The sequence below is a fragment of the Daucus carota genome, chromosome 4 (assembly GCF_001625215.2).
Source record: "Daucus carota subsp. sativus chromosome 4, DH1 v3.0, whole genome shotgun sequence".
Classification (NCBI taxonomy): Eukaryota; Viridiplantae; Streptophyta; class Magnoliopsida; order Apiales; family Apiaceae; genus Daucus; species Daucus carota.
Window position 1 is genome coordinate 31,311,168 of NC_030384.2, and position 27,712 is coordinate 31,338,879.

Consider the following 27,712-nt stretch of genomic DNA (forward strand, 5'->3'; position numbering starts at 1 on the left):
TTTCAGAATCTGATTTTGTTTCAGATTATTTACGGAATATAGTAGCTTGAAAGTTTTAATCTGATTTTTTTTCATATTATTTGATTATGGGAAAGAGTAGCACACAAGTTTCTCTACACCTGTAAATAGATCATAAGGTTTTGAATCATCTAAACACAACCTCCTCTCTCTTAATACTACAACCTCACGGATTTAAGTTAGATGTTTTTGTGCACAATCAATCCAAAAAAATTGACGGAAGGTGACAATGTAAGAACGTGATTACTTTAAAAAAAACACAAATAAAATAAAGATTCGTCGTACTTTAAATTGTTAATTACCTGTATAAATTTATTTTTATATTTTCACCATGAATTATAATCCAATTTTGCAAATTTATATATTAGTATTGGTATTACATCAAGATTTTTATAAAATAAAATTTATTTTATCCTACAAATATTAATTTTGAAACGTTAATATAATTTTTATAGATAGCCACAAAATTATTTTATTCTACAAATATTAATATTGAATCATTAATATAATTTTTATAGGCCGCCGCAACGCGCGGCTTCTCAACTAGTTAGGAATAATCAAAAATCAAAAGTAATTCGTGATCAGATACGGCTTGACACAACGGAAGCAAAAGTAAAATATAAAAAAACAGAATATATTGGTAATTTATGAAATCAAACATTCAAGAGCAGTCCTAAAGATTAGCATCTCCACATCTGAGAAACAAATGAAGAAACTCTACATCATAACCAACTTCCCAAACACACAACACTAAGATGATGAAAGGGTTGCCTCGTAAGATCCAGAGCATCAGTGGCAACATCACCAATGTGGTACTAAAAAAGTGCTTATTTCTCACCATCTTCATTGCTGTCATAATCACCGGCTCCCTCACCATCACCACCTTAATCAGTTCAAGCGCCACCTCCGCCCTCTGCACCTACGTTACACGAAGCAACACAGATTCCCATTCTGCCCCCCAGGTGGACGCCCTCCTCCACTACGCCACCTCCCGCGATATCGCCCAGCAGACCTTCAACGAGATCACTCTGTCTCTCAATGTGCTTCGTTCAATCTCCCCATGCAACTTTCTTGTTTTTGGCTTAGGCCATGATTCCCTCATGTGGGCCGCCTTCAATCCACGTGGAGTCACTCTGTTTCTCGAGGAAGATATTAAGGCGGTGCACACGGTGCTCAGCAGGGCTCCGCTCCTCCGTGTGCATGCAGTGAGGTATGACACTAGGCTTTCGGATGCTGATGATCTTTTAGCGTCGTATAAGTCAGTGAAGGAGTGCTTGCCACCGCGGCTGAGCCTGCAGGGGAATGTGCAGTGCAGGCTGGCTCTGAGTGAGCTTCCGCATGAGGTTTATAGGAGGGAGTGGGATGTGATCATGATTGATGCGCCAAAAGGGTATTTTGCGGCTGCGCCTGGGAGAATGGCGGTGATATTTTCAGCGGCTGTGATGGCGAGGGGGAGGAAGAAGCCGGGATTGACGCATGTGTTCTTGCATGATGTGAATAGGAGGGTGGAGAGGATGTTTGCCGAGGAGTTTTTGTGTAAGAAGTATTTGGTGAAGGCGGTAGATAGGTTGTGGCATTTTGCAATTCCACCTGCAAGAGATGATGGTAGTAAAAAAATTTCATTCTGTTGAACTATAAGCTTTTGGTTTTGAGTTTTCATATATATTTTGCTAGTTTAGGGTTAGGACTACTACAACACACTGTGCTTCATTCATCATTACTTATATACATGTATAACCCGAGTCAGAAATTAAGAAGAATTTATACCTACAATATCATCTTAGAAACGCAAAAAGAAATAGACAACAGAAAGATTGAAAATGAGAGAGTTTGTGCAATGCATTTATGTATTCCCCATATACATGTCATGCATGTAAGAAGAAAAATGCTAAAGCCAAAGACTGGAGATACCCTTGAGTTTTAAGCTGCAATAGCATAAGCTGAATGTTGCATCAAAGATGGAGAGGACCATAGAGTTCATTAGTGTTGGCTATAAACAATACCATAAGCTCCAAACCCAACCTTTATCTTTAATATTCTCCAGACTATCTGCAAAATTTCATGCATTTCCCACTTTTTTTGCTTCTACAAGAATAGATGTTTTCTACGCCATCCCTCTGCCAGTTGGCCAACGCCAAGTTGCTAACATCCATTAGTGGGAAAAGGCAAGGTTCTGTCATTTGTGACATGAAGTGATGAAAGAGTATTAGTAATTTAGTATAGAGTTTGGATGGTACAAATATCTCTCTCCTGCTCCTTAATTAGCCTAAAGAAAAACTCTTCCCTGCACCTTAATTAGCTAAACAAAAAGCTATCTCCTGCTGCTTTATGTTTTAGGCAGAAAGATGAAGCTCAATCAGTCCATATTCAGTTCATGCTAAAAGTATATCCACATTATTTGTTTTTACATTCATTCAGTCTCTTGATCAACAACCTATTTCACACTAAATCTAGTCAGTATCAGAGTATCTTATCTCTTTTTCCTGGTCCGAGTTTGTTACCAAGGAATGTATATTTGGATTTCTCTGATAGACCCTGCTGGCAGATGACTGAAAATTAGAACAGTCTGTTGAACTGGAAGCTGATAAATACAGATATGGCAGTTGCTTAGTCTTCATTGTTAATGATTGCATTTAGATCCTAATAGGGCAAATTTTGCGACTTGCTTGGGTTTCAAGTGGTGGTCTGCAAGGCATCAAAGCCCTTGTTTGGTATTATCAGATTTGCTCAAGACTGTACCTCACTAGCCTCTTCATAAGATTCCAGTATTTGTTAAGATTTTACTTAGTCTCGGAGTCATGGTGCAAGGATTCTAAGAGTTCAAACACTAGGGTTGCGTTCACTTGGATGGAATGGAATGAGCGGGAATGGAATGAAAATATATAGAGAAGTTTTATGGAGAAAGAAGAAAGTATGAGACAATAATGATTAAATATGAGTGAGTTAAAACTTTTCATGAAGAAGATTATAGGAAAACATGATGAACAAATGGAATGAACATTCCTTCCATAACATGTGGGTTAGATTTGTAGTTCAAATACTTGGAATGGAATGATTCAATGAATGAAAATTAGAGATAATTTCTCTAATCACCCCCAATTTATAGTACAAATTCCATTCTATTCTCCCCTCATTCCATTTCATACAAGTGAACACAGCCTAGGATTTGTGCAAGGATTATAATTTTTGTTAAGATTTTGCCTTATATTCTATTAACAATATCCACTGTCGAGACATCCAATACTACAAAAACTCAATATCTATGGATGCTCTACTTATCAATATAGCATGTGATTTTTACAAACTGACATACACTTACCTTCTCAAGGAATGCAGACCAGTCATCCATACATGAATGTGCCTGGGTATCTGCATTTGTTCCAGGGGCAAAGGGTAAGATGTATGCATATATCACCCTACTCCAAATTCGAGTTGATGGGCTATATGTAGTAGCTCTAAAATTGTCTGAACAAAATCTCTTCAAATTATTGTGACAAATAGATGATTTACCTCCACGGGCAAATTTTGTTGCAGTCTTTCAGCAAGCAATATTTGCATGGGCGAAATTCAGCTTTTGCTCACATAGTCACATGCAGTCCCTTCCCTAACAAGGTTATTGTTTTGAAAACACCATTAGTTATGGAAAGCAATCATGTACTTGTGAAATATGGAAGTCTCTGTCATACAAGTTGTACTGGATGCACAAATACTCCATGACCAAAAGGCCACACTTGAATTCATAGCACAACAATTCATGTCACTAGCACTTGACTAACTAAAGATCCCTCATACTAAACTGGCACCAACAAATACAGTCACGTAAAAAATCACCATATAAGTTATAACCAATGAAAAAGGACTAGGAGAAATTACAATTTAAAAGAAAAGTCATACACAAGGCATAACAAATCACACACACTGAAGTTTAATAACAAAAATTAGATTTGCATTAGAAGAATATTTTTATTGATCAGTTTACAATTACATTGGTCAAAACATTAGAACTAACAAATGAAAAGTATCGATCAAGCTCTGGTGAAGCAGAAGAATATATGAAGCTATCTCCGTTTACTATGAAGGTGGTGCACCATATAATCTTATCTTGGAGGAGGCGAAGGCATATTAGATTTTGCAAACCCTGTCCATGCTACAATGGCAACAACGAGGATTACCCATCCAAATATGTCATACTTAAGATCACTGCTCTTCTTTGCATTACCAACCTGGAGGTAGGAAATCACAAAACATTTTTAATTAACAGTCATGTATAGCTTCCATCACAATTCACAACACTCATTCAAGACGATACTGCCAAATCATTAGACAGGATACTCTTACTTTCCATCGGTACTAGGTTGGAAGAATGGACCCTGTATAAACCAACACAGATTTGCAATGACAACATGCCTCTGTATTTGAAAAGAGACGACGATAAATTTTTTAAAATTTAATTCTTAAGAAAAAGTTCCCTGGCATCAAACTGACCAGCTCATCCAAGTTCTCTAGGCATCAAATCATCCAAACTGAAATTTAGGCAATTCCTCTCTTCTTTTAAAAAAGTTCAAGTAAGGTTACGAGATATATACCCATATCAAGCTCCACGGGTTAGTTCGGTTGGTAAGAGCAAGTGGCAGCAATCTTGCAGACCAGGGTTAGACTCCCTCAGGAGATGCTTGGCACACTTTGGCACACTTGCCCTTAGTAATTAAGTCCGGATTTACCCAGTTACGGGTGGGGGCAGTCCATAACCCAAGTAGTTCCAATATCATCCTTGCTTTTCTTTACTATGACAAATTGCTATCCATGTAAAGTCTCCCTCCCACCCTCTCGTTTGTTTTTGGTAATTACAGACATGTGTCCGTCTGTTGTGTATATATACATAAAAGAAACCTGTGTGTATTATTTTAGAACTGCAGTAACATCAGAACATATTAGATTATGTCTACAGCTGGCCCGAAACAATCTTTTTCTGTGGTTTCCCTGATCAAACTAGTGACAAAATGATAAACTTAGGCACATAATTTTACTCTAAAAAGTTCTATTCTATGGATGCACAAACATATCAGCAGTCATTTAGCACCACAACTGCTAACGAGAGACTATGTCACCCTGGCTTTTTATTGCCTCAAGTACCTGTGTCGGGCAATTGACACTCGGACATGGGTATAGACATATGCTACCTATGATAGGCTGAAAGCATTGAACTTTTTCAAAATATTGTCAAGTCCAACCGGAAAAATGGTAGATCACCTTAGCACTTGTAGAGGTTGAAGGGCCTGTCCCCAAGGCTGCTTGCTGAGCAAAACCACCCTGCTTATGGACTTCTGAGTGCAGTTCAGGAGCCTATAAATAGAAATTGTTTTGCAAGTCAACCAATCCACATCATAAGAAGTTTAAAAAATTATATAGTTAGCTGAAGCACACATTCTACAACATTAACCAGATTTAAACAATAAACTTACTATAACTAGCAACTACATATATTGCAAAATCATATACAGTTGAATTTAAAGGGTGAATCAGTACATCTGCAAGACTGCAACCTTATCATTCTAAGGAATAAATGAATGAAAATCACTAATGATTAACATATAATTTTTATTACAGCCGAGCAGTATCACAGCGCCCAATGAAAATCATGCAAATGAAATTAAGTTTCAAACTTATGACCTATGTAACCCAGACCCGGGTATGAGTGTCGGACACGGATGCGAGGACTCGGCACATAAGCTTAATGCAAGTAAAACTTTACATAGACGGATTTATGTGCATTCATAAAAATAATGTCTATTACACATAAATCACATACACTTAATTATAAATGTAATATAATAATATAGAAACAATTCATTTATGGACCTTGCTCTATGTATAAAAGTCGTAACAAGACCACAACTCGCATTTTGGAGGAATATCTAAAAGGGGGAGGCCACTGCTTGCTTCATCACCATAATACTATCAACACCAGTTAGCTGCCTCATCCAAATATCAATAAATCCCATTAGCCTTGTTTCCCTTTCATGAGAGAAATGCAAGATAACCTGGGACAATATCACATCACCCTTAAATACCCAGGTGTGTTACAATCTTAAAGTTCCCATTTTTACACCATACTTAAATAGGACAGGTGAGAATATTTCGGATTTAACCATGGATCACCATATTCCATTTAGAGTCTACCTTTCATCAATTCTGGACTTCCACATTTCCACTTTCTAACCCAGGTTTCCCCCTTTGATTGATGTACTATTTAAAGGTTTTTAAAGGTCATATACATCAAGGTCGTCAGGCCATCGAGGTAAAATTTAAGAAATAATGCCTTTAATACATAACAGCAAGACTTAAAAAGAATGGTTTACCCTTTCTATTAGTGTTTTGATGGCCTGATATAAAAATAGTATGCTAATAAAATAACAAAATTATATGAAAAGAAGTTAAGATCAAACCTTAGCGTGCTTAGATCATATCCACATGTTTAAATACTAGATTCTTCAATCGTCTAGGAACACTAATATCACCGATTGAAAACTTTAACTAATCCACCCTCAACATATCATGATTTTGTGCACAGTGCACAAGCTAAGAATATGATTAATTTTTCATAATTAATGCAAGAAACCGAGATATCTAAATCTCCCATAAAACATCTACTTGCTAGAATGCTACACTCCAACTCCAAAACAGAAGTGCACCATGAAGCCATCAATACATAACACAAACTAATATTGTACGCAAATTATAATAGACATAGAGTAACATATAGGCGAAGAGATGCACATTCCTATAAATCCTCTGTTTAAAAATATACAAACGAAGAGATATATGCGATCAAATGAAAATGTATTGAACCCAACACGGAGCAAATCAAATATTACTACTTTTGGATAAATGACCTCCAGTGCCTTCATTTCATTTTATTATCATCATACTGGTATATAGTATAATTATTTATAATAATACATTTAGCAAAAAAACCAAAAATAAGATCACTGCACCTTAGCTGCTACTTCCAGAGATTTGAGATAAAGTTCATTCCCTCCATCCTACAAACGCATCAAACTACGTCACATCTATACAACCACAAAGTATAATAAATGCGATAAAACACATTGAATAACAAACAATAACACAATAAAGAACAAATGGTTACAAATAAGTAAATAACGCATCTAAGTAGATCCACCTGATCAACTGCTTGCTGAAAGTAATCAGCCGCCTTATCGAAATAAACCTTGGCCTCCTCCGTGTCAGGAGTCAAAAAGGCATAAGAAGTATTCGCATTGCCCATGCACCAAAGAGCATCATGCTTCTTCGGATCAACCATTAGCGCCTCGTCAAATTTGGACATTGCATCTACGAAATCATCAAACACAAAACCATATCAAACAACATAATTTGAAAATCCTCACTAAGTACAAAGAAAAGGGTAAACTAAGCAAGTACCATCAAGCATTTTCTTGGCCTCCACAACATTTTGGTATTGTGATAACTCCAACAGCGCCCCACCCCACCTTGTCAGATTCTATACATTAACAATACATTAAAATCAAAACGGCCTAGAAAAAAGAACAGATTTTTATTGCGAGAAATCAATAATCTTGAATTAACACACATAAATACAGAAAATATAGAATCATAAAGAGAAGATAATTAAAAAAGGAACCTCGGAATCAAGGGGATCTTTGGAATAGGAGGCTTCAGCAGCTTTGCGAGCGTGTTCAAAGAATAAGATACGGTCGAAATCTGTTTGCATATCCATCCTTCTAATTTCACGACAACAACCCCAACAAAAATCTCAATTCACAGTTTCTGTGTGTGTTTTTTAGGGCTTTCTGAGTTCCAGTTTCAAGATAGAAACTGAAATGTGTCCGAGGATATCTTGTCTTCTCTTTTTTTATTTTTCTTTAAAATTCACCTCAAAAATTAAAATACGTGTTTTTTTTATAAGAATTTTAAGATAAAATAAAATTTGATAAGGTAGTCCGGAGCAGGCGCTCTCTAGTATTTTTCTTTACTAAGTATCCACGGTGTGGCAATATTGGATCCGACCCAATAATCCGACACGAATTCGACCCGTAAAATATGAATTCGGGTTGGAGTTTTTCGGTTTTGGGTCGAATTCGGGTTGACCCAAAATCAACCCAGAAAAAGGGCCATTTTCAGGTTATCCGAAGTTGTCCCGAAATTACCCGAACATTAATATATAATATAAATATTATATATTTATATTATTTATATAATATTATTAGTTAAATTTAATAAAAATTTATTTAATTTAATAAAAAATAATTTTTTTGGATTAAAATAATATTTTATTTATTATTTAAAAAAATATTTATTAATAAATATTAATTTCCGGGTCGGGTTCGGGTTACCCGCGGGTTCGGGTTGGGTATATTGACCCATTAAAATTTCGGGTCGGGTTAGGGTTAGGTAAAATTTTTGACCCGCAACTGTCAATCTGACCCGAAACCCGAAATTGCCAGCCCTAATCCACACTGCTGGGTGAAAATCGGTACTCGGCGCCGTATTAAATATTTTCAAACAGAAATATAAATAATTTTGATTTTCTCAAACAAGATTCTTTTCGTTTTATGAGATAATATCAATACAACAAATTTTAAAAAAATAAAAATATTATAAAATAAATTTATTTAATAGGAAGCATTTTAATGTAAATTCTAATTTGTTTTCCCAAAGTATATTTTGCAAAACACTTTTCGACAGTTTAACTACAACTATAGAGGAATGTGCAATTAAGTAATAGTAATAGTAACAGTGGTGGAGTGTAGAAATATGTTGCTTCATCTTAACATGTTTCTTTGTTCTTTGTGAGACGATATGCTAATATGGCAGCTCATTATAAGCCAGATATCATATTCTTTTCCGGATCGAGTTTTTGATAGGCGCATGTCCATATTGATTTTAAGAATGTTTTGTTGGCTAATCTTGTAACTAGCATTATAACCCGTGCAAGGCACGAGTTTTTCGGAAAAATCGCTTAATATCGCGTACACCCTTCGTCCAGGTTCTTTACATTGGGCATCATAATGAAAATTTTCAAAAATAAATTATAAAATTATACTTAGCTAAAGTCTTAAAATACTTGTAAAGTAGTGAAAAAACATGTAAAGAAATGAGCGGGAGACGTGAAGTATATTTTTGTACTAGAATATATATATTTTAAGAAATAATATTAGGGAAATTATGTATGGTGCTATTGTGTAATTGACTTATCTAAATGGTACCATTTCGTATTTTTGAGGTGGTACCACTCAGTTTATAATTCGTTAAATATACTACCACTCTCTATCAAAACGTTAAAAACGTTAGTTCACCGTATTTATTTCATATTCTTCCTTTAAAAAACACATAAAACACAACTGATATCTGTATTTTTTCTTTGTCTTTTTGAGTTCTTAAAGATTAAACAACTTTTTTTACAAAAAAAAAAAAAGATTAAACAACTTTTTGATCATGTTGCCAAGAGTACGAGTAATCAAATCAAAACTTGAGACGAGCTCTATCTATTTTGATCATCAATTTCACGATATCTGAAAACCAAAATGGACGACTTGAATAAGCCATACAAGAGCACTTATTCAAGCACACTATTCGACGTACCTGAAGACTCAAGCTGTCATTAAACAAAGGACGAATCTGTGTCTGGTACTTTAACGCGAGAATGCTTTTTAAATCCATCACCCTTTTTGCAATTCAATAGTTTCTCCCTAGCACATCCCAGGGGCCTGTCTATACTATACGTCTCAGCCTCACTATTCCTCAAAACTCTAGCGGGATCCAAGTGATAATTAAAAACTCCAGGAGCTGGATCATCATTACTCAAAACAAGATGCGGATATCTGGCAGGTTTCAAAGGATGTTGTATCCTGAAACTGATTATCAATATATACAGAGCTCGTCTCAAGTTTCGATCTAGTTACTCATACTCTTAAAAGTTAAAACGGACACATGCAACATGATCAAAAAGTTGTTTAATCTTCAAGAACTCAAAAACACATAGAAAAATACGATATCAGTTATATTTTATGTATTTTTTAACGGAAAAATACGAAATAAATACGATCAACTAAGGTTTTAACGGTTTGATGGACGGAGTTGGTAGGATATTGAACGGATCATAAACTGAGTGGTACCACTTGAAAGTCAAAAACACGAAATGATACAATTTAGAGAGCCAATTACACAATGATACCATTCATAATTTCCCATAATATTATAACATGATCCTAATCTACAATAAATATGTACGTAATTAATAAGCTTCCTGCCTTGTCAAATCAATTTTCAATATTAGGCTCGAGTAATCTGTTGTCCAGGGAATACTTTATGTAAATTCGTAGTTTAAGTGCGACAGCAACTATGTAGATCACTGATACAAAAGCCGAACATCTCAAGCATTGATGTTCCTGCAACTCTTTCTGATCTCTCCCGCCAAACCAGTCAATGGAAAAATGTTTCCCATCTTGACCATGGACTTGGCAAATTGTTCAAAGAACTCCTCTGTATCCTCTGCGTATCTTCGCACTAGTTCCAGAGATGCCTCATTCTTTGTCACAAGAACTTGGTCAGAGTTCAACAGACCCTCTGAAGCCAGCAAGTTCTTGAAGTAGCTGTTGTCAAACTTTGTCGGAGAAACAAAGTCCAAATTAAAGAGGTTTTGGTCGCCTCCTGATCTCGGGCACTGGTTCTTCAGCTTCTCCATGTAATATTGATCCAATGCGTAGTCTGGTTGTCCATCGCCTGACTGATTGTAAAGGCGTTGCCTGAAACTGACACATCTTGATTTCCCAATTGTGTGACTTCCTGCATGCATGACTATTATTAAGTAAAGGCAAAAATTGAATAAATTCAAATAGTTGCAAACACTTAAGAAGCTATAGCAGTTTTTACCAGATAGTGCCACAAGATCAACTATGTCAAGTCCTTGTAGCTTAAATTTTATTAGTATTGTCTGGAAAGTGTTGTTTGGAGCAGGAATGTTGTTGTTGGAACCACTCAAACTCGCACCTCGTGAGTCCCTTCTTCCTAAAGGAACGTCCCAGCTGGGTCCTCCGGTCTACATTCAAAACTAAAATGTTCAGCTTATGTTTTTGGATAAGTTTGAATTACTAGTCATACTTCAGAGACAAAAGTTACAATTATAATTAAATAGGAAAATGCTTGATGCACATAATTTTGTACAAAATTTTGTACATAATGATATGTGGTGGGTTTTAATTGGAATGACTCCCTATATTTATATTAACAACCCCAATTAAAACCCACCACATCAATTGCCATGTCATTATGTACAAATTTTATGTACACAATTTTGTGCACCTAGCACTACCGAAATTAAATAACACAAGTTGCATGCCGTTAAAATATGGAAACGGTTATGGTTACTGGTTACATATACCAGAACAGTAGAGTCCCTGGCAGCCAGAGCCATGATATCAGCACAAGAGACTGTCTGAGGGCACTCAAGCTCTAGTGCAGATTTTATTTGGTCGATAACACCATAGCCACGGACAGATTTTCGGTTAGGGTTGGAACTCTTTTCACTGATTACACTACCACTGCTGTCTAATAGTATTGATGCATCACATCCCTGCATGACGAAAAATATGCACTCAGAAACTAGATTAAGTAACTGAAAAAGTTATTTAAATTGGCTGCCAAACCTTGACAAAACAGTCATGGAAATGGAGGCGGAGCAATGAAGCAGCCATCCGAGTGTCTCTTGCAACAGCACTAGAAACTATTGATTTAACTATCTGGATCGCATTTGGGCAAGAATGATCATAGAACTGAGGGTATAAACAATCTGTACTGGTTTTGCGAGAGAAGCAAAGTGGTGCAGAAGCAAGGAGAATTACAAGCATGATAATGCTAATAAAATTAGCCATTTTTTGTCTACTTTTTGGAAGGTATTCTGTATGCAGGCTTGTTATGATATATATGTTGCGAGGAAGGAGTCAGGATAATGGAACTGTTGACAGTTCAGTCGGCACTTGGTAGTAGTATTATGCAGATCTTTATATCACATTTCCCTGATTTTAGATCAGGACATTTTATTGACTTGATATAGTCAAATGATAAACTTTTTAATTTATTTGGTTAAGTGGCCAGGAAATGCAGGGACTGGGACAAAGAGTGTAGAGCGAAACCACCTGCCCCTTTGACAAAACTGGATAATCCCAAAATTATGAGTTCTCCTACTATTCAGGGATTATTAACTTTGAAATTTTATATGGCAGAAAGAGTCACCCTTTACCAAAGCAAACTTCAGAGACAAGATGCAGCTCACAACAATTAATTAAATGCCTTTGGTAAGAATTAAGTTGCCAATGTACAAGTGACATGGGAACAATTGACTAAGCAAATAGTAACATACTATAATATTGTTTCAGAAGAATTTGACAGTTGGGCCTTGGGTAAAAGAAAGATTCTGAAACAAATATTAAACAGAGTGTGATGATCTGGGCGTACACCTGATCTGATATTTATCAGTTGCATGCACTGTGTTCTGCTTAACAGTTTCAAGAATATGATTGCAGAAAAGGCCAACAAAAGAAGAAGGAGAACTTGAAAATTAGGTAAATGCTGTGAACTACTATGTTGTGAATGGGGCAGGGTTGGAGAACTGCTCTTGAAGGCGGTAGGAAAATTTTTCACCACATACTCTTGTTTCATCAAGTTCAATTAATCGACATCATTTCTGCAGGATTGATATCAAACAAGCAATAGCACTTCAACATGATCTATATAGATTTTAGTTTCCTCTGCTGAACCATCATAGCTAGGACTTATAGCCTGTACCAGTACAACACTGACTATATGCTTAACCTTTGTGATTTGGTTGTTAATTAGTGAGAGTTGCAGCAGCATTATAGTAATAGGCCGACTGTATTCACTCAATATTTACAAGTAATTAAAGAACTATTGGTCTGTGAATTTTAAGAAGAATTTTTATAAGCTACATTGATTCATTCTTCAAGCAATGCAGAATCTGACCCAAATGTTGGAAAAGTTTGAATTAAATCGATATTGTAGAATTAGCATTTTTGGTTTCGTACTCCAATATTAAAGACACAAAATCTGACTTGTTCATACTTAAATAGGTGACAGAACAGATTGTTGTGTATGTTACAACTGAGTTTTATGACAAGTACTCTAATTCGTTTTGTTTTATTTAAGTTCAAGAAGATTCACATAACAAGGTCTTCAGCAACACAGGAGGAGACAGAGAGAAAATATGAAGGAACAGTTACCATGAAACGGGCAACGTTGTTAGCTTGCTTTTCGACACATAATAAACTGAGAGATCTCCTGCAAAGTTGACTATTTCACCAACTTCATGTAGGTTCATAGAGCATTTGTTGATTGTTGTAACAGCCATGAGAGAATCACTATCGACAACTACATTATGGAGCTGCTTGTCAATGATTTAGAAGAGGCTTCTTCAATTCCAGTTATCTCAGCTCTAAAACTGAAACTAATCTGTGGAAAGCCAACACCTTGCCTACTTTAACGTACCTCAGTGATCATGCAGGACCGTACCAGCAGAGAAACTGTAGTCATTTAAAAAAACTGTTGCATCCAGATTTATCATAAACTGGTCGGGCTGTGGAGTTCTCCATTCAACAGGATTAACAACTGTTGGATTCCACTGTAATATTATAGTACAAAAGTGTATGAAGTTGCAATTTGCAGTGATAAGAAATGTATATGCAACGTTAACTCTCATTTGCTATGCTGATGTTGGTAGATAACTCTAGTGTGGGTTATAGATATCTCTTTTCATCCTTTTGCGTTACACCCTCCGTCCTGGTAGATTGTGTTATACAATCTGCGCAAAAAACCAACAATACAATACGTGCGTGCGTTTGTGTGTGTGTGACAAAACAGTAGGCGTAAGGAGACAAAACAGAACGAAGGATATATGAATGGAAATCCGAGTCCAGTGCGTAACTGTCTCCTTAAAGCGTATTTCGCCCTCACCGTATGTGATGAACGATCGCCTCCCAGGATAAAACGGATTGAACGATGCAGTAAGCACCTTCGACGAACAAGAACAAGACTGAGAACTATCACCGACGCGGCTAGGGTTTTTGGACGTGAGAGGCTGTGTATATTTCGTGAATCCAAACCCTAAACTATAATGAATATATATAGGCAGTGCAAGACTTGTGCGCTACGCTTTGTAATTAATTAAAACGCGTTAATTAATTCACACGGTTATAAATTAAATCCGAAATCAAATCGAATTAATTTAAAACCAAACAATTAATCCGAAATCAAATCGGAATTAATTTCTGTCAATTTAATTGAGCCCAAGCCCAGTGGAAAATTAAATTCAGCAAAACTAGTCCGTAATTCTTCGGGCCCAGATTTTGCTGCATTCGTGTCCGCAGGTCGCACACGCGGAAAAGCCCGAGGCTTGCGAAGCCACGAAACTCCCCTCGAAATCCCACAATTTGCACCCCCCCCTGCGCGCACGTAGGTGGTGGAGCATAACATACTAACACAAGTTAAACACTACAAAAGTGTTCTACTATATAAACCCATTAAAGGCCTATATTCTTTTCTATGTGGGATACTAGTTCTCTTTTCCATTTTTCCACTACCAAGGAAGCAACTTTGGATCATCACAACTCATCCATTCCTTAGTCGTTTTGAGTGAATAAACATGCGTTGGAAAGCTCTCTCGGAGGAGAACATAATCCAAGCATAACCCGCCACGAGCACGTAGCCGAGCCTCACTCAAATTGGTGCTCAAAATGACAAATTTCCAACAATCCCCCACATGGGTGAGATTGATGATTTTTCAGTAGCACACACCAGACAGACAGACACGGGGTTTGACTTTTGGTGATAGTTTCTGCGATCAGATATAGCATACGATAGGTAGAGAATGCTCCTTGAACCTTCGCTCGATTAAGCACATCGACTTTACTGGTAGACAGTGGACGTGCTTGTCCTTGAACTGTTCGACCGTTTGTGTAAACGATGATATACTTATCACTATATCCTTTCTGACTTGTTCAGTTCTCATGAGTATGTCCATTTTGGCCATGGAACATCGTCCTGGTTCTGCGGGAGTTTCTAAAGAATTGTGCCTTGCAATTCTCCTTTGAAGCGGCCCCACTTCTCTCCTACATAGGTGATCTTTATCTTATAGAGTAACCCGCGTTTACCTAACTGAATTCCATGCGTGTACCACTCCATGTATTCACCAAAGATCATTAAAAGCTCAAGGCTTAACCTCGTACCTTACGGGTCTCACTGTTTCTTCATCATAGGAACAGGCCAGGGGTTACCCCCACAGTGATTAGGTCATCATGATTTAGTTGTCCCATTGAACCAAGTTCTTGGGATCTCCAGTCAGCAATGGTTGGGTGTCCACCATGATGCCGTTAAGCTATAGGCTTAAGACCCATTCCTCTCGATGATTTCTCAACCACTTCTCTTGGTAACCCTTTGGTTAGCGGATCCGCAATATTATCCTTTGACGGTATATAGTCAATAGTGATAATTCCGGTTGAGATTAATTGTCTAATGGAACTATGTCGTCGTTGTGACAGTCCAGGAATCCGGGGGTCTGGATTCTGACGTCACCACATAAAACCCATTTTTAAACACTTTCGAAAACCTGTAAATTTTTTTTTTTTTTTTTTTTGAAATGATAGTCAAAGTCAAAGGATTTAAAACTTGAAATTCAAACTTGAAAGCCATAATAAAAGATCTGAAAGACGTTAAATGAATGATTCGAAAGAGAACATCTTCACCCCCAAAACAACAGGATCGCATCCAGGCTATAGTATTGAAATTAGAATCAACCACTATTATTACCCAACATCTCTTACCAAATCAGATCATCTTCGATAAGAAGAATCACTGTCAACTATTCCAGCTATGACTTACATCTGAATCTCAATAGCACAACTTGAGCTAGCATCAACCTTATCAATCTTCCTGGACACTTCCTGACCACTGAATCCTCAACTCTGTCTCCTCGCCTAGCATTAGCCTTATTCACCATCACAGTCTAGCCACTCATCTTTAAGCCTTTCTGAAATGGTTAAAAGAGAATAGCAAGAGTGAGCAACAATGCTCAGCAAGTAATAATAAACAATGAAAGTTCTGAAGTGATATACCAGAAATTCTCGAGTTCAAGATATAAAAAGATTCAACCTGAGTTCACAAATTCAGGTATTGTATAAAAGAATCACAAGACCTTGCAGCAATAGAAACCTGAGGAATTCAATCCTTCACAAGAGAATTATTGAATTGGACTATCACATTTTAATTAAAAACCAAGGTTAGGATGCTGATCAGTCATACCTAACCCCGAGCAGGCCCCGCCATGCTCTATCACTGGATCCAAGGCACTCATTGGCCTTACATGACCACGAATCTGGTCCACAGGTTTATATAAAAACAATAATCCAATTCTCTAATTCAATTCAAGAAGCCAATGTAAATTAACAGAACATCATCATAAATATCATCAACAACAGAATAATTTCAATTCAAACTTTGATAATAATCTATTCATAAATCATGATCCATCATTTCATAAATCACAGTTCAGGAAATCCTCAACTATTCAGTATCCTCCATTATCGGCTAAGCAACTGAATTTAGCCTGCTAAACCAGCATGACCATGGCGGGTTGAATAATCAAGAAGATCCCAATTCATTCAAAGCTCTAACTATCACTGAGCAACACATGCTTCAATGACAATCTGAACTTCGAATTAATTTGTAAAACGGAAATTCTTTAGAAACTTGAAGATTAGAAAGAATGGTTCAGAATACTCGCACTTTCGAACATTGAAAAGAAAGGTATGAATACTTGAAACATATACCAAAGGAATGGATCAGAATATTTGCAATATATCCAAGAGAAAGGTTTAGGATACTTGCAACACATATAGAAAAGAATGGATCAGAATATGCAATATATCCAAAAGCAGGGTGTAGGATACTTGCCTTAAATCTGACTCCAATCTCACATCTCTATCTCATCTTTCAACTTTCACAATCTATGCATCTCGTAATCTCTAGACCATCTCTAGTTATACTTTATTCGCCACATCGCTTCGCTTACTCGATTCATCCCTTATTCGCTTTGCAATACCCTTCCGACTTTCTGACGTCTTCAAGCGTACACGTCTCGTCCAAATCCTTTACGAGAATAAAATAATACTATAATCACTAATCAATTTATCGCATATGCATATCACGTATATCGATACCCACTTATATATCCCTTTACCTATCAAGTATCACTTAACACATAATCATGCTTTGACTCTATCATATAGTCAAGTCATATATCACAAATCAATCATATAATTCCTGTCGAAATCCGACATCGTCTCGTCTAGTTGTAGGACTATCCATATGTTATCCTATTCTGTCCAACAACCAATCAACCAATTCCAACTCCTATAATCCATACGTTCTTATCCCATATTAATCAAATCATGACACTATGTCATATAAGTCATTTATCACATATGTACCATATTAGGAATAACCACATATATCACGTAATCATCAATTCATAACAACCAAGTCACGTATAGTCACATATTGCATATTACATAGCATATAATCACATTCTAGATTCAATCATATTATCTCGTCATATTAGAATAGACTTCATGAGCTTTCATCTCTCTTTCGTTTCACTCGATTCCGACTTACGGATCAAAAGATATGTTCAAAACAGTTTTCTCACTCTCCTATCGGCACATAACACATCCAACCAATAGCAGACAACACACAACACATAAGGTTTCCCATCCCAATTGATGTCAAATCAACTCTTGGGTTAAAAATGATTTTTCGGGAATTTTCTGGAAATTTTTAAACATTTTTCGGAATTAAAATCGATAAAAGAATCACTTTTCAAATAAATAATCAAGTCCCAAATACTTGAAATTGGACTTGAAATCATTCCTAAACAATTATCGAGCCTTGAAAATAATTTGGAAAAATATTTTAAAGCTCGAAACTATTTTTCGGAATTTTTAAATCAAAAAGGATAATTAAATCCAAATAATTAATCAATTAAAATCAATTAATAATTAATTAAAATAATTAATCAATTAATATTTAAATTAATTGACCAATTAAAATAATTAATTACTAATTAAAATTAATTAATAAACTAATTTAGATTTATTTTTGAATAAAGAATCAATTAAAAACTATTTTTAAAATTAAAATACATAAATAAAAACATTTTTGAAAATCAAAAGGTTTAAAGTGTAAACTTTAAAACGTTTGAGGTCTGGATTGGTAAAACAGAAACTAGGGTGCTACAACTTCACCACTTTCAAAAGTTTGGGGGCTAAACGGCACTTTCGCCGTCGCCGCCCCCAGACTCGCCGCCGGCGAGTCGCCGGTGTTGCCACCACGCCCAGAACTCAGCGAAACACTCCAGATTCATCAACTAGTATCCCAGGAACTCGTTTCTGAAATCAAAACATCCAATAGATCAATATATAAGCCGGAAAAACTCCACGAAACTCGCCGTCGCCGGCGAGTTCGTTTTGCCCCGGCAAGTCGATTCCAGGCTCCCACGTCCGATTTAAAAACTGAAATCGATTCTTCTCAACTCAACAAACAGGCTGATACCCTCCAATTTTACCCAGATCTCCCCGATTACAAAGCCCCAAATATCAATTTAGAACATTCATACACCTTCAAGAACATTCAAAAACATAACTTAATAATCAAACCCCTTTTTCTAGGTGTTATGGAACTCAAAAATCAACATATAATATACCAAAACGACGAGAAAAACACGTTCTACAACATGGAATCATCAAAACAATCAAACAACCACGTTTGCAAAAATTCACTATTTAAATCATAGTAATTCGAATTTTAAAACTTCGATTACTCCCTACCTGTGAATCTCATGTTGTTTTTGATGATTGATTTGGGTTCTACTCTTCGATATCTTCAATTTGACTATTTGCACGCTTGATTCTGACTCCAATAACACCTTCAAATCCTCGTTTGATTATGAAGAACACGAAGAACGCAGCTCGGTTTCTCTCGGTATTCGTGAAAAGAAACTGGTGAAATGATTTTACGGGTGAAAATCAGCTCTAGAAAGGTCTATTTATATTTACAAATAATTGGTACCCCTTTGGATCGTATATGACATGAAAATACGTATTTAGTAGCTTTATATTAATAAAACGGGGTCCAATCGGTACCGGTTTTCGAGATAATCATCAAAACGGGACTTTTTAATCAGTCATTAGTATGCGGGTCCCATTTGTAATTATTACAAGATAAGAATTAATATAATAATCAAAATATCTAGTTTCACGCTTATCGAGACAAACTGGATAATTATCAACAATTAAAATACCCGAAACTCCGCCGGACCGACTCCGGGAAAAACCGTACTCCGGATCGAAAAAGTCAAAACACGAAAAATGTCCGGAATATTGAAATTAGGCTAAAGGTAAGTTTTCTCGAAACTTCCGGGAAGAAAAATCGCTACACCGTTACGAGTGGACGGTTTTACGGAAGTCACATAATTAATAAATAAATATAAATATACACAATTAAATCCGTAAATCGATTATAAAATCATCCAACATTCCATAAATCCATATGAAAATATCCAAATAAACTATATTTTCTCCTGAGCATATAGACATTGGAATCTCTCAAATACGAGCACATATGAGCGGTTAACGCAATAAACCAGATAATATAAAATTCACAAAAATTCATATATTAATCATATAATACTCATAATTAACCATAATTAATTAACCAACAAATCCACCAATACCACTTACTCACATCACACATATATTCACATAATAATCATCTAAAATTTTCAAAACAATATATGAAAATCAGTTTTAAAAATACAATTATTTATCAATAACACAATAACCCGGGGTTTAAATATAAAACCTTGAAAACTCATTAAACTGGAATAAAATATTAAATCTTATTCCCTTCTTTTTAAGAAAAATCACTTTTAATACTAATAAAAATATTTTTAAAAATCCTGGTCATTACAGTCGTCGTATATGACGGGACTTTCCATTATACATTGTGCTCTGTGCTCTGCCAATAGCGGATTGACTATCACAGTGTATCCCTATTGCAGTCACAGGCCTCGGCCATCTTGGAATATCCTCCAGAAATTGGCGTAGATATTCAGCCTCTTCAGCACATTTATCTAAAGCCACAAACTCAGCTTCCATTGTGGAGTGAGTTATAACCGTTTGCTTGGAGGATTTCCATGATACTGCTGCTCCAGCTAGTGTAAACACGTAGCCACTCGTAGACTTTAGTGCCTTCTTGCTAGATATCCAGTTTGCGTCAGTATATCCTTCTAATACTGCTGGGTATCTGCCATAATGCAATCCATAGTCTCGAGTTCCCCTTAGGTACCTTAGTACCCTTATGATCGCTTTCCAGTGATCATCTCCAGGATTACTCGTGAACCTACTCAACTTGCTAATTGAGTACGCAATGTCTGGTCTTGTACAACTCATTAAGTACATCAGACTTCCAATTATCCTAGAGTACTCCAACTGAGAGACTCCCTCACCTTTATTCTTGGATAGATGTAAAGTCATATCCACAGGTGTCCTAGCTTTCTCAGTATCATCCTTAAGAAACCTCTCAAGGATCTTGTCAACGTAATGAGGTTGAATTAGTGCGAGACCCTCTGATGTTCTAGAAATTTGGATTCCTAGAATTACATTTGCTAGTCCCATGTCTTTCATGTCAAATCTTGATTTTAACATGTCTTTTGTGGATTTGATCACTTTATCATTGCTTCCGGCAATAAGTAGATCATCCACATACAATGTCATCATGACATAACCGCTCTCGTCATCCTTGTAATAGGCACAGCTATCACATTCGTTGATCTTGAAGTTGTGTGCTAACACGACTTCATCAAATTTCTCATGCCATTTCATAGGCGCTTGCTTCAAGCCATATAGTGATTTCACTAATTTACAGACTTTCCTTTCTTGCCCAGGGACAGCAAACCCTTCAGGTTGTTCCATATAGATTTCCTCATCTATATCCCCATTTAGAAAAGCTGTTTTCACATCCATCTGAAGCACTGTTAAGTTTCGCATCGCAGCGATTGCAAACATCATCCTTATAGACGTGATTCTCGTCACAGGAGAATATGTATCAAAATAATCAAGGCCTTTCTGTTGCTTGTATCCTTTGATTACAAGTCTGGCCTTATACTTATCAATGGTTCCGTCAGGTTTCAATTTCTTTTTGAAAACCCATTTGCTGCCTAGTGCTTTACAACCAGGTGGCAGGTCCACTAATTCCCAAGTGTGATTCTGTAATATAGAATCAATTTCGCTTTTGATGGCCTCTTTCCACATAGGTCCATCAAGTGAGGTGACCGCTTCCTTATAGGTTTTCGGATCACCTTCTTCGAGCAAATAGGTCATGAAGTCTGACCCAAAAGATTTCTCCGTTCGTTGTCTTTTGCTTCTCCTCACAACCCCCACATTTTCATCTTCACTTTCATCATTCTCATTTTCATCATCTACAGATTCATGAGTTCGTTTAGATGTCGTAGGGTGCTCGTTTCTTGGATTACAAGGAAACGTAGTCTCAAAGAATGAGGCATTTCTTGATTCCATGATCGTATTCTTTTGAATCTCAGGAATCTTAGAATCATACACAAGAAACCGATATGCTGTACTACGTGGAGGATATCCGATGAAGATACAATCCACGGTTTTTGGACCAATCTTCACCTTCTTAGGTGTAGGGATCAGTACCTTAGCAAGGCACCCCCACACTTTCAGGTGTTTGTAGCTCGGTTTCTTTTTCTCCCACATTTCATAAGGACTCACATCCTTATTCTTGCGCATAGTAATATTTAAAATATTATTTGCGCTTAAGATGGCTTCCCCCCACATAGATTGCGGAAGTCCAGAGCTTAGCAACATCGCATTCATCATCTCTTTGAGAGTGCGATTCTTCCTCTCAGCCACTCCATTTGACTGAGGGGAGTATGGTGCAGTGACCTCATGGATTATACCATGTTGTGAACAGAATTCCCCAAACGGTTCAACATATTCACCTCCACGATCGCTACGAATCCTTTTGATTTTCTCAGTTTGTTGTCTCTCGACTTCTTCCTTATAGATTTTAAATTTATCTATAGCTTCATCTTTGCTTTTCAGCAAATATACATAGCAGTATTTTGTACAATCATCTATGAATGTAATAAAATACTTATTTCCTCCTCTTGTTGGAGCGAATTTTAAATCACATATATCGCTATGTATTAGGTCCAGCACCTTGGTGTTTCTTTCCACACGTTTAAAAGATGATCTCGTTAATTTTGCCTCAACACAAGTTTCACACTTATGTTTTGAATCGATAGTTAATTTTGGTATGTATTCTTTTGCACTTAATCTTCGTAAAGTGTCATAATTCACATGTCCTAATCTAGCATGCCATAAATTAGGAGACTCAAGCAAGTAAGCAGAAGAATTCTTCATTTCATTATTTTCCTTAATGGACATTACATTGAGCTTAAACAGCCCATCACTAGCATAGCCCTTGCCTACAAACATACCACTCTTAGACAAAACAACTTTATCTGACTCTATTACAATGCGAAAGCCATGTTTACTCAACAAAGAACCGGACACAAGGTTCTTGCGAATATCAGGCACATAAAGTACATTCTTCAAAGTCAGATTCTTCCCAGAGGTCATCTTCAGAATCACCGTGCCTTCCCCTTCAATGGTAGAAGTCGCAGAGTTTCCCATGTAGAGCTTCTCACCAGCATCAGAAGCTACAAGGCTAGAGAAAGTCGCCTTGTCGGAGCAAATATGCCTAGATGCTCCTGTATCAATCCACCATTCTCTCGGATTAGATCCAACCAGGTTCACCTCAGAGACCGTAGCACAGAGGTCTATATCACCTATCTCCTTGGAGATATCATCAACCATGTTTGCTTCTTTCTTCTTGGTCTTCTTAGGCTTCCTACAGTCAGCAGACCTATGACCAACTTTGTCACAGTTGAAGCACTTTCCTTGGAACTTCGAAGGCTTCGAAACTCCTCCTTTGGGTGCCAGTTTAGCCCCTTTCCCGGAACTGGTCTTCTTGGACTTGGAGCTTTGAGCATGCTCCACCATATTTGCCTTTTCACCGGCAATATGCTTCTTTCCAGATCCCCTGTTATTTTCTTCAATGCGAAGTCTAACAATCAGATCCTCCATAGTCATCTCCTTTCGCTTATGCTTAAGGTAGTTCTGGAAATCTTTCCATCCAGGAGGCAGCTTTTCTATTACAGCAGCAACTTGGAAAGATTCTGTGAGACCCATCCGCTCGGCATGCATCTCATGAATAATCAGCTGCAACTCTTGCACCTGACTGTCAACAGTCTTGGAATCCACCATCTTGTAGTCAAGAAAGCGTCCAACAATCCACTTCTTGGCACCGGCATCTTCGGTTTTATACTTACGATCAAGAGATTCCCATAAGTCCTTAGATGTTACCTTCGAACTGTACACGTCATACAGCGGGCCAGTCAGACCATTAAGCACATAGTTCCGACAGATATAGTCGGTGTGCTTCCATGCATCAACGGCAAACACCGCCTGCGCATCGCTCTCAGCAGTGAGCATTGGTGTCTCTTCTCTCAGATAGCGAGACAAATTCAGTGTGGTCAGGTAGAACAACATCTTCTGCTGCCACTGTTTGAAGTTCGTTCCGTTGAACTTTTCCGGCCTTTCAGCGTGAGCAGTAGGCACATGAGGCATAGGTGGCACAAAGGGCGCAACAGGCGCTGTATGCACAGCAGTCCCAACCGGCTGTGAAACATGTCCTGCCGGACAGTGTGTAAGTGGAACACTAAACTGACCAAAAGTCATGTGTCCCGCAGAACCATAGCCCGGAGGCGTAGTCCCAGAACTGTAGCCCGGAGGCGTAGTCCCGAAGCCGAAACCCGCAGGCGTAGGTCCAGAACCAGAGCCCGCAGGCGTAGGTCCAGAACCAGATGGCACACCCCCATCTGGATTAACCAGTGCGTTGGGGTTAGCCGACGCGGCTAGGGTTTTTGGACGTGAGAGGCTGTGTATATTTCGTGAATCCAAACCCTAAACTATAATGAATATATATAGGCAGTGCAAGACTTGTGCGCTACGCTTTGTAATTAATTAAAACGCGTTAATTAATTCACACGGTTATAAATTAAATCCGAAATCAAATCGAATTAATTTAAAACCAAACAATTAATCCGAAATCAAATCGGAATTAATTTCTGTCAATTTAATTGAGCCCAAGCCCAGTGGAAAATTAAATTCAGCAAAACTAGTCCGTAATTCTTCGGGCCCAGATTTTGCTGCATTCGTGTCCGCAGGTCGCACACGCGGAAAAGCCCGAGGCTTGCGAAGCCACGAAACTCCCCTCGAAATCCCACAATTTGCACCCCCCCTGCGCGCACGTAGGTGGTGGAGCATAACATACTAACACAAGTTAAACACTACAAAAGTGTTCTACTATATAAACCCATTAAAGGCCTATATTCTTTTCTATGTGGGATACTAGTTCTCTTTTCCATTTTTCCACTACCAAGGAAGCAACTTTGGATCATCACAACTCATCCATTCCTTAGTCGTTTTGAGTGAATAAACATGCGTTGGAAAGCTCTCTCGGAGGAGAACATAATCCAAGCATAACCCGCCACGAGCACGTAGCCGAGCCTCACTCAAATTGGTGCTCAAAATGACAAATTTCCAACAGATTGTATACATTTGGTTTGGACACGGAGACCAAGAAAAAGTGTAAAAAGTGAGTAAAGTGAGATGAAAAGTGAGTAAAGTGATGGGACCCATTTATATTTAATGATAGATTTGAGATAGTGGAGGAAAATAGTGGGTGTAATAGTGTTTATATTATTATAGAATGGAGATAGTGGAAGAAAGAAGTGGGTGTAATAGTGTTTTATATTATTAAAAGTTACTATATTTGAAATGTATAGAAATGATGGGACGTCCCAAAAAGGAAACTGTATAGAATTGATTGGGACGGAGGGAGTACTTTCTGTATCACGCATGTAAGTATAAATTTTATGTAATATATTACACAAAAGTACATAATCCATCCTAAAAAAATATATTGATACATATAATATTAATAATAATTAATTAAATTTAAAAATCATTATTATTATTATTGTCATTATTATTTATTATTATGTGCAACTCAAAATATTATTGTTGAACACACATAGATTTAATTTTTTGTAATATACCGGGGAAAATACATAAGCTATTCTAAAATAATATAATGATGCATATAATAGTAATAATAATTAGTAAAATTTCAAAAATTTATAAAATTGTTAATATAATTGTCTTTTTTTAATGAAATTTTAAACATCAAAATTTTATTCAGCAAAAGAATTCTTAAAAGAATATTATAAAAATATATTTTATAGAAGTCACAAAATACTTGTTATATTTTGTTAAAAGGTAACGAAAATAATCTACCGGACCAGAGAGGGTGTAATATTTAAAATCAGTAAATTTGTGATTCAAAATCCGTCAATTAGAAATTTAAATTTGTTAGTAATTCTTAAACCGGCCAAACTTGAGATCTAACCTTCAAGCAAGTTGTTGGAAGCTGTTCCGCATACTACCTTGATATCTCTCTGACTCTCTCTGCATGCAGTTTAAACCGTGGCTCAAGACTTGCGTGTATAAATTCCATTCCTTCTTAACGAAGATTTCATTATCATGTCTCACCTAACGTAATCTACTGATCATAAATGTAACTGTCTTCTTCTGGGCTCGCCAAGTGTATTGATATGAGGCGGTGGAGACATGAGAAATTTGATGTCGAGTGCTGTAAATGTGCTTATCTTCCGATAATTTTCCAGATAAAAAATAACAAAGCAATCTAATTTGTAAATAACAAAGTGTGATATTATTCTTTCGGAAAATGTATTTAATTTCTTCGGAATTCAGAAAAATAGATTCTGACGCATGCAATGGCAATTGTATCTTATTTCACATTAAGAAATTTTAGTAATATCATAGAATAAGATTAATTTCAAGGACCTCCAGCACACGTACATAGCATACAGTCCAGGTCTAGATACTTTGTATTTATCCGAACATTTCTTGTAATTCACTGGTTAGGTTAAGTTTTGTGGTTTCAATAATAACCACATGATACTACAAGTCACAATAAGTCTTTGATTTTTGTTAGGAGAGAAGATAGAGGAAGTTACCTGCATGTGCAATTTGCAAACTGCGAAGTCTTTAATTTGCAACTCTGTTATTCTGCGTTTTATTTATGAGACTTGAGGCAACTTTTCGCAAAAAGATTGTCTGCAAAGTTAAAATTTTTAGTTCAAATATCTGTGTAAAAAATAAATTTAAAAATAAGATAAAATTTATAAATAATATAAGCAAACAGTTAGCAAGAGACTTTTAAATTATTTACCTTTTATAATTTTACTTGATAAAAAATCAATTCGTCATTAATATCATAATAAGTGCACTAATTGAAGTATTCAAACAAAAAACAATTTAAAAATTAAATTTTTAGTTTAACCAACTTCAGGACATTTACTTTTTAGAGTTTATTGTTAGAAAACTTTATTTAAATTCCGTGACCGTTTGTACATAGATAATAACATTTTTTTTCATAGAAAGACGATTTATCAAAAATAAAATCTCATCCATAATTCTCAATTTCAAATGATACATTGGAGTATAATTCATCCTCGTTCACGGATTAGTTGGCAATTTTCACAAATTTTATCAATAGAAATTCTTATTTTCGTATTTGGCATTTCTCATTTGAATTCTGTAAAGAAAATAGATTTCTTGGAATTTTTTTATCTCAGAATCTTCTCATAAAAGCAATGTTGGAGTTCCAAATATCTGATCTTTCAAAAACCAGCAGAGATATGCACTAACAAATTATTTTTATCTGAAATATTTCTCTCATAAATCTCTGAATTCTGGAATCTGAATTTTATTTGAAATTCTGAATTTGATCAAATAACTTATTTGAAATTCTGGATTTGGATTTCAAATCCACCCATTAAAATATTGATACAAATAAGGAAATTTGAAATGACAACTCAAATTCTGCCATTTGAAATGAAATGCATATTTACAAACGGTCTCCTATAATAAATGGAATATCTAAAAAGAAATATATATATTTATACAGGGACCGTATGGTTTACCTTAGAAGAAGTTATTTCTTACATAGCGCAAAGAAATAGAATTGAAATATGAAATAAGTTAAAATTTTAGATTATAAACATGTTTGGGAAAAAAAGTAAAACTCTAACAAAAAAGTCAACATTCGAATTTTTTAATAATATTTTTAGTTATTTATACAAACATGTCAAGAATAGGAGAAGTCAACTTCTTCTGTTTCGAGTTTTTGTTAATATTTGGTGAAATTATTCGAGATTTTGAGCCGAACTCGAGCCTATTGAACTTTCATGAGCCGAGTTTCGAGCTTAAAATTTAAGGTTCGATCGAACTCGAGCTCGAGCTCGAGTTTAAATCCCAAACTTTTCAATCGAGCTGGAGCCTGACAAGTGACAATGTTCGACTCGGCTCGGTTACCCGGCTATTTACTGGTATTGAATTTTTTGTAAATCATAAGT

At 36.3% G+C, this 27,712-nt stretch overlaps 3 protein-coding genes across 3 annotated transcripts; 1 reads left to right on the forward strand and 2 right to left on the reverse strand.

Annotated features, from left to right (window-relative positions):
* The first annotated feature begins 663 nt into the window (after window positions 1-663).
* LOC108217220 (arabinogalactan O-methyltransferase 1) lies at window positions 664-1,649 on the forward strand. The gene has a single exon (XM_017390062.2). It carries the CDS (start codon window positions 774-776, stop codon window positions 1,647-1,649), a length of 876 nt encoding a protein of 291 aa, XP_017245551.1. The 5' UTR covers window positions 664-773.
* Window positions 1,650-3,937: 2,288 nt separating this feature from the next.
* LOC108217583 (mitochondrial import receptor subunit TOM20) lies at window positions 3,938-7,909 on the reverse strand. Its single transcript, XM_017390419.2, has 6 exons — window positions 7,682-7,909; window positions 7,462-7,540; window positions 7,202-7,371; window positions 7,014-7,061; window positions 5,269-5,361; window positions 3,938-4,241 (listed from the first exon to the last, which is right to left on the reverse strand). The coding sequence occupies exons 1-6, from the start codon at window positions 7,775-7,777 to the stop codon at window positions 4,116-4,118; spliced, it is 612 nt and encodes a 203-aa protein (XP_017245908.1). The 5' UTR covers window positions 7,778-7,909; the 3' UTR covers window positions 3,938-4,115.
* Window positions 7,910-10,155: 2,246 nt separating this feature from the next.
* Window positions 10,156-12,062, reverse strand: LOC108217574 (peroxidase 72). Its single transcript, XM_017390407.2, has 4 exons — window positions 11,706-12,062; window positions 11,441-11,632; window positions 10,933-11,098; window positions 10,156-10,845 (listed from the first exon to the last, which is right to left on the reverse strand). Exons 1-4 carry the CDS (start codon window positions 11,928-11,930, stop codon window positions 10,433-10,435), a joined length of 996 nt encoding a protein of 331 aa, XP_017245896.1. The 5' UTR covers window positions 11,931-12,062; the 3' UTR covers window positions 10,156-10,432.
* Between the last annotated feature and the right edge of the window lie 15,650 nt (window positions 12,063-27,712).

What these genes read in the sequence shown, in the direction of transcription:
- LOC108217220 (XM_017390062.2), top strand. Translation starts at nt 774, where the DNA reads ATGATGAAAGGGTTGCCTCGTAAGATCCAGAGCATCAGTGGCAACATC.
- LOC108217583 (XM_017390419.2), bottom strand. Translation starts at nt 7,777, where the DNA reads ATGGATATGCAAACAGATTTCGACCGTATCTTATTCTTTGAACACGCT. An exon ending in TTCAGCAAGCAGTTGATCAG is followed by an intron (nt 7,062 to 7,201) that starts GTGGATCTACTT and finishes ATGCGTTTGTAG; the next exon opens with GATGGAGGGAATGAACTTTA. An exon ending in CTCTGGAAGTAGCAGCTAAG is followed by an intron (nt 5,362 to 7,013) that starts GTGCAGTGATCT and finishes TTCTATTTATAG; the next exon opens with GCTCCTGAACTGCACTCAGA.
- LOC108217574 (XM_017390407.2), bottom strand. Translation starts at nt 11,930, where the DNA reads ATGGCTAATTTTATTAGCATTATCATGCTTGTAATTCTCCTTGCTTCT. An exon ending in TCCATGACTGTTTTGTCAAG is followed by an intron (nt 11,633 to 11,705) that starts GTTTGGCAGCCA and finishes TTCGTCATGCAG; the next exon opens with GGATGTGATGCATCAATACT. An exon ending in TGATCTTGTGGCACTATCTG is followed by an intron (nt 10,846 to 10,932) that starts GTAAAAACTGCT and finishes TCATGCATGCAG; the next exon opens with GAAGTCACACAATTGGGAAA.